Source organism: Perca fluviatilis, chromosome 8 (genome assembly GCF_010015445.1).
Source record: "Perca fluviatilis chromosome 8, GENO_Pfluv_1.0, whole genome shotgun sequence".
In the NCBI taxonomy this organism is placed as follows: Eukaryota; Metazoa; Chordata; class Actinopteri; order Perciformes; family Percidae; genus Perca; species Perca fluviatilis.
In genome coordinates this window covers 1,134,087-1,141,727 of record NC_053119.1, presented here as the reverse complement: position 1 = coordinate 1,141,727, position 7,641 = coordinate 1,134,087, and the positions used below count along the sequence as shown (strand labels likewise).

Genomic DNA, 7,641 nt, shown 5'->3' with positions numbered 1-7,641 from the left:
TCGTGTGTCTAGTGTGCGGCATCGATCAACTGAAGTAGTTAAGTTAGGTCCACATGTTCCCCCAGAACCAGGTCCTCCTGAGACTATTTAGCTTCTGGAGCTCAGCGCCGCCCAAGATGATTGTGATTGGTTCCTCTACCAGCGCTGTGGAATCTGAACTGTCCCTTTAAGTGTGTTTCTCTCAAGTTTTTGGTCACTTTTTCAGTGTTTCTCTCAAGTTTTTGGTCACTTTTACAGTGTTTTCTCAAGTTTTTGGTCACTTTTTCAGTGTTTCTCTCAAGTTTTTGGTCACTTTTTCTGTGTTTCTTGTAAGCGCAGTTTCTAAACAGGAGGAAGCAGACATGTTGAAACCAGAGCAGAAAGAGAGAACGGGTACCAGCTGGATGTAAAACTGCCGGACCATCTCGACCTGCAGGTTGACGATGTCTCGGTGGCAGGCGTCCCTGAAGACGAGAGACGAGAGGGAGGAAGAGCAGCACCGTTAGCTTCAAACAGTCAAGGTTTCAACCTTTTTAAAAAGGACAGAAGTGAAAGGAGTGAAAGGTGAGGCTGGACCTGAACTCCTCCAGAGTCTCGTGGATCATGTTCTGGATGAAGTGGATCTGCAGCGAGGTGAGCGGAGCGGCGCCGGCCTGGCCCACGACCTCGGCGATGTTCTGGGAGAGAGAGGAGGAGACGGACGCAGACAGAGCTGGACCTGAAGGTCACACACACACACACACACACACACACACACACACACACACACACACACACACACACACACACACACACACACACACACACACACACACACACACACACACACACACACACACACACAACACACACACACACACACACACACACACACACACCACACACACACCCCCCCCCCCCCCCCCCCCCCCCCCCCCCCCCCCCCCCCCCCCCCCCCCCCCCCCCCCCCCCCCCCCCCCCCCCCCCCCCCCCCCCCCCCCCCCCCCCCCCCCCCCCCCCCCCCCCCCCCCCCCCCCCCCCCCCCCCCCCCCCCCCCCCCCCCCCCCCCCCCCCCCCCCCCCCCCCCCCCCCCCCCCCCACACACCCCCCCCCCCCCCACACCCACACACACACACACACACACACACACACACACACACACACACACACACACACACACACACACACACACACACACACACACACACACACACACACACACACACACACACACACACACACAAAAGAGACAGACAGACAGACAGACAGACAGACAGACACACACACACACACACACACACACACAGAGAGAGACACAGACAGACAGACGTTAGCTGGTAAGGGACATACAGGACATACTGCTCTGCCTGTGTGTGTGTGTGTGTGTGTGTGTGTGTGTGTGTGTGTGTGTGTGTATGCTGGTCGCTCTACCTGTGGTGGAGGTGGGCGGAGCCGCCTGGAAAGGTGACTCGTAGCTCAGCTGAGCTTGAATCCCATTGGCTCTCCTGAGGCTCAGCTCCGGGGTGAAGAAGGGCGGAGCCGGCTGAATGTGATTGGTCGTCTGGGAGGCTGTGGGCGGAGTCTGAGCCTCCCCCTCCAGACTGGAGCTGCTGGCCTGTCGACCAATAGAGAGGGAGGCTCTTTTTTTTAAAACAGCTAAACTTCTCTGATGTCAGCGTGGTAAATGTGAATATTGTTCTAGTTTCTTCTCTCCTCTGGGACAGGAAACTGAATCATGTCTCCTTTCATCCTTCCTTCTTCCCTTCCTCCTTCCCTATCGTCTGGGACAGGTCTACTTGTTGTCCCCAGAGTGGAAGCAGCGTTCAGTTTTTATGCTCCACATATCTGGAACAAACTCCCAGAAACCTGTAGCTCCGCTGCAACTCTCAGGTCTATTAAATCTAAGCTAAAGACCTATCTTTTTGATGTTGCTTTTCTTTAAATAATCTATTTTATTAACTTTAATTTCTTATACTGCACTGTAACGTTTATTCTTATACTGCACTATCAATTTTATTCTTGTCTTTTAATGTTTTTAATTTGTTTATTAATGTTTTGTAAATTGTTTTCTAACTGCTCTTTAATGTTTTATGTAAAGCACTTTGAATTGCCCTGTTGCTGAAATGTGCTCTACAAATAAAGCTGCCTTGCCTTGCCTATGCACTTCCTTTCTTTCATCTTCTGTCCTTCCAAACTTCCTTCATTTCTTCTTTCCTTCCCTCCTTACAAACTTACTTAAAATCTTACATAAAGTCCAGATCTGCAAAGATTAACCGATTAGTTTGTTGTGGCAAAATAGGATAAATCTGGTTGTTTTAATTGAATTATGGGGACATATACAACGTGTATCAATGTGATATAGATAGATAGATGTCAATGAGTCTGCCTGGTGGGAGTCACAGACTTTCTCGGTCTTAGTGCTTCCAGCAGCTGCCTTCCTCACTGCTACACATAGACTCCCCCCCCCTCGTGCAGTCCTCAGTTGCTGCTGTGTAGCTGCAGACATCCACAGATAGTCTGCCGCTAACATAGTCGCTAACAGCCGCAGTGGTCTACCACTGAAGCAGCCCCGCGTTAGCTGCAGATGGCCCGCTGCTGTATAGTCCACACCAAACTCCTTAAAAGGTATAGTGGAGGATTATCCCGAATTTTAGAAAAGATCCGCCCTCTCCACTTTTTGAAAAAATGCACATGCGCAGCACTCTGCCTGCTCCCGAGAGGGAACGCCTATTAAACGTGTGCACGAGAGTGCACTGTTTACAAGTTGCTGTCGGCATGGCTCATACGAGCTACTTTCAGAAAGAAGATTTGGAACAAATGGAGATGTTTACCGTGTCTGTGCGGTGCGTGACTTGTAGTGATGGTCAAATGAAGCTGCGAACCAGTGTCCTTACTTTCTGAGCTCACTAGATGGCGCTCTCTGTTCAAAAACAAGGTGAAATGAATGGCAATTCAATGGGTTTTCAATCCCTTTTTTGAACCGAGAGCGCCATCTAGTGAGCTCAGAAAGTAAAGACACTGGTTCACGAAGCTTCCTTTGACCATCACTAGTGACTTGTGCCAGGGCTAGCATCGCTAATCATAGCTTACATCAACTTTCACTAGCGGTGATTTTAAATGGATTTCACCAAATAGCCAAACTTTACCTGTCGAGTAGAAACTTGGCGACTGAGGCATCAGTGGAGAGCCCAACCTGTGCTTTCAGCGCACGCCAGCGTGTGAAACATTCTCCCCAAAACACTCCGGTCTTGTTTCTTTCTTCAGAGGCCTTTCTCTTCTTGTCATACCTTTCGTAGACACTTTTTCTCTTGCGACCCCTCAGACATTTTGAAAAAACACGGTGAGAACGGCGAGCTTCAATGAATGGCTGAACCCGTAGCTCACTACCTATGCTCACCACACATATACACCTGAAAGTATTCATGCGCAGAAAGCGAAAACTACCCTAGGGACGAGCACGCACCACGGCCTTATGTAGACATATCACCAGAATGATTGACAGCTAGGAGGACCAATAGTCTAATAATAGATGATCCACCCGGAAAAAGAAAATCCTCCACAATACCTTTAAGCGTAAGCATTCAAAATGCAAGATCAGCTAAATGACTTCACCTAGTGGAAAATCCCCAGAGAGAGGTGGTCTTGAGCCTCGAAAGTAGCCAATTGAAGGTTTACACTCGTGATGTGAAGGTGATCATTGGAGCATTTTTTCAGGGGGAGGGTCTCTCTTTTTGGGACGATATATAAAGTGAAGTTAGACAGAGGAATCTTTAGCAAGCTTACCGGTACTTGCTCGGGGGTTTTTCTGTGTTATCTTTTGTGCACATTAAAACTTCTTTTTCACACATCTGACTCTGACTCTGAGTGGATTTTCTGAGACCTCGTTTTGGGACTTTTTCATACTTTGAAGAGAAGTTGACAAAGTGCAGCTGGCAATAAGGTCCGTGCCTATAAACACGGACCTATATATTTTGTTTCAACAAGTTCTCAACTATTAAATTAATCTCCAATTATTCTGATAATCCAATAATCGGTTTGAGTCATTTCTTGATGATAAATCAGGTAAACTTGTGTGATGTCCGCTTGTTAAATATGAATATTGTTCTAGTGTCTTCTCTCCTCTGGGACAGGACACTGAAGATCTTTGAGTTGTGGAGACATTTGAGGATGTTATATTGGGCTTTTTGGGAAACACTGATCCACATTTTCTCTAATTTTAGAGGCCGAAGAACTAACCCACTCACCCAGAATATAATCGTTAGTTGCAGCTCTAGACAAGTCACCCACCCTACGATTCTCAGGTCACCCTATATATGTTATTATGCAGATTGAGGTCAGATGTCAGCACCTTCCTGTAGTCGTTTGGTTTGGCAGTGGCAGCGGGGGGGATTGGCTCCTCCTCTCTGATTGGGGGAGGGGTCTGGAAGACGGACAGCGGGCTGTAGCAGCGCCCGGCGGCCGTCAGCGGCGTTCCCAGAGGGGTCTTACGGTGCACGGTGGCGCCTGAATGAGAGTCTGAAACACACAAGCAGAACCATCTCCATCACAACGTTCGCAGAAGCCGAAAAAATCTAAATCGTATCGTGGCAGACTTGTAATATCAGTTGATATTGTTATATTGTAAAACGTGCGATTTACCCCCCTAATATTGATTCATAAAATCCACAGTGATGTGGAGAATCAGAGTGTTTTCAGACCTGTAACAGATCTCCTAAACACTGGGTTTCTGCAGTTTTCAACAAGTCAAATTTAGGACTTTTTTAAGACCTTTATGAATGAAATGTAAAACTTTTATTACGACATAAAAGCAAAACCAAATGTAGAGTCACAAAAGTACTTGCAAAGTAAATTCCTCTGTACATAAACAGCGAGCGAAAGAAAGAAGATTTCAATGAGCCTAAAATTATTTAAGACCTAGAACACAATAGACCTTCTTCACGGCAGACATGTTGACATGTGATAGTAGGAACAGCACAGGTGTGTTCAAAACCATTACTGATGGCTGCATTCCACTTAGGAGAGGCCCTGGTATTAAACCATTACTGATGGCTGCATTCCACTTAGGAGAGGTCCTGGTATTAAACCATTACTGATGGCTGCATTCCACTTAGGAGAGACCCTGGTATTAAACCATTACTGATGGCTGCATTCCACTTAGGAGAGTCCTGGTATTAAACCATTACTGATGGCTGCATTCCACTTAAGAGAGGCCCTGGTATCAAACCATTACTGATGGCTGCATTCCACTTAGGAGGGTCCTGGTATTAAACCATTAATGATGGCTGCATTCCACTTAGGAGGGCCCTGGTATTAAACCATTACTGATGGCTGCATTCCACTTAGGAGCCCCTGGTATTAAACCATTACTGATGGCTGCATTCCACTTAGGAGGTCCTGGTATTAAACCATTACTGATGGCTGCATTCCACTTAGGAGAGACCTGGTATTAAACCATTACTGATGGCTGCATTCCACTTAGGAGACCCTGGTATTAAACCATTACAGATGGCTGCATTCCACTTAGGAGAGGCCCTGGTATTAAACCATTACTGATGGCTGCATTCCACTTAGGAGAGACCCTGGTATTAAACCATTACTGATGGCTGCATTCCACTTAGGAGAGGCCCTGGTATTAAACCATTACTGATGGCTGCATTCCACCTTAAGAGAGGCCCTGGTATTAAACCATTACTGATGGCTGCATTCCACTTAGGAGGGTCCTGGTATTAAACCATTACTGATGGCTGCATTCCACTTAGGAGAGACCCTGGTATTAAACCATTACTGATGGCTGCATTCCACTAAGGGAGAGGTCCTGGTATTAAACCATTACTGATGGCTGCATTCCCTTACTTAGGAGAGGTCCTGGTATTAAACCATTACTGATGGCTGCATTCCACTTAGGAGAGGTCCGGTTATTAAACCATTACAGATGGCTGCATTCCACTTAGGAGAGCCCTGGTATTTAAACCATTACTGATGGCTGCATTCCACCTTAGGAGAGACCCTGGTATTAAACCATTACTGATGGCTGCATTCCACTTAGGAGAGGTCCTGGTATTAAACCATTACTGATGGCTGCATTCCACTTAGGAGAGGTCCTGGTATTAAACCATTACTGATGGCTGCATTCCACTTAGGAGAGGTCCTGGTATTAAACCATTACTGATGGCTGCATTCCACTTAGGAGAGGTCCTGGTATTGGTCATGCTGACTCCCTGAAATATCTTACTGGGACACTTGATGGAACTGAGCCATCGTTAAGGTTATCAATCTCAGCTGTGCTTTTCCTACTATGACAAGTCAACATGTCTGCTGTGAAGAAGGTCCATACTTTTGCAAATTTAAGACTTTTTAAGGCCTAAAAGTCTAACTTTGAAATTTTAGACTTTTTTTTTTTAGACTTTTTAACCCTTGTGTTGTCTTCCCATCGACCACGCAACTTATTTTTTTTCTGGGTCAAAATGTCAAATAAAAACCTTTTTTTTGTGACATTTTTGTCACTTTTTTTCAAAAAAGAATTGGCACCTTTTTTCCCCCGATTTTTTTTGGCTCAAATTTTCAATGTTTTTGTAGATTTTTCTGCACTTTTTTTTTTTGGACGTTTTTGTTGTTTTTTTCCCCAACATTTTTTGTCACCTTTTTTCCAACATTCTTTGATTAAAAATAAATAAATTCAAAGTCTATAAAATTGAATAACACACCCAAATTCAATGAAAGTAGTGAACCGATCATGTATTTAACTTGTGAAGCGAACCATCCACGTTATTTTTTTGGACAATTTGGTTGAAAGAAAGCCCAAATGTTCTGATGTAGAAACATTTTGAAAATGGGTCAGATTTGACCGGAGGACACCAGGAGGGACAAGACCCCGAGACCCAGCAGAAACCAGAGGAGCAGAAGAAGAAGTCTGACCGTCTCTGACGGGGGAGAAGACGTCCAGACTGGCCCGGCCGATCAGCGGCAGACCCTCCCCTTCTCTGGACAGCATCTCCAAACTGGTAACTATGGAAACACAGCATCAAAGTTAGCCCACTCAGCGGCACTCAGAGCAGCAAAGAGAGGTCCTGGTCGTACCGTGTGTTCTTCCAAACGGTGTGTCAGCGCTGGCTGCCGCGGTCCGAGAGTCTGGACGGAGAGAGAGAGAGAGAGAGAAGAGGGGAAGGTGGATTAGAGGGGGACACATAGGGTTGGGTACCGAAATTCGGTAGTAACGAGACCGAATAAGAACGAAGGTTTCGGTGCCTCATTTCGGTGCTTGACTTTACACTACACCTGACAGCATGTAACGTTAGCCTACCTTTAGCTAGCAGCTGGATTAAACAGCGGTAAAATGCTGACAGCTAACGTTAAACAGTGTAAAGTGTGACTGGATTTCACTGTGGAGGACTTCAACAGGATGTAACAGTCTGCTCTGCAGCGCAGCAGCTGCTGTCGCTGTCGCAATTCATAGATATACAGTAGTAGTACTAGTAGTACTAGTAGTACTATGTTTATATGGTCGGAATTAAACAACACAGACGGTGCGTTCACTTGCAGCTGCCGTCGTCGGAATTAAACAACACAGACGGTGCGTTCACTTGCAGCTGCCGTCGTCGGAATTAAACAACACAGACGGTGCGTTCACTTGCAGCTGCCGTCGTCGGAATTAAACAACACAGACGGTGCGTTCACTTAAAACAG

General features: G+C 46.3%; 1 protein-coding gene across 1 annotated transcript in view; it reads right to left on the bottom strand.

The window, feature by feature from the left end:
- nedd1 (NEDD1 gamma-tubulin ring complex targeting factor) overlaps nucleotides 1-7,161 on the bottom strand; it is a 9,757-nt gene extending 2,596 nt beyond the window's left edge. The window contains exons 1-6 of the mRNA XM_039808804.1: nucleotides 7,036-7,161; nucleotides 6,874-6,963; nucleotides 4,307-4,473; nucleotides 1,390-1,573; nucleotides 556-697; nucleotides 377-443 (exon numbers count right to left, since the gene is read on the bottom strand). Coding sequence (XP_039664738.1) covers nucleotides 377-443; nucleotides 556-697; nucleotides 1,390-1,573; nucleotides 4,307-4,473; nucleotides 6,874-6,963; nucleotides 7,036-7,144 — 759 coding nt within the window. The 5' untranslated portion in view covers nucleotides 7,145-7,161. The remainder of the gene's footprint in view (nucleotides 1-376; nucleotides 444-555; nucleotides 698-1,389; nucleotides 1,574-4,306; nucleotides 4,474-6,873; nucleotides 6,964-7,035) is intronic.
- Between the last annotated feature and the right edge of the window lie 480 nt (nucleotides 7,162-7,641).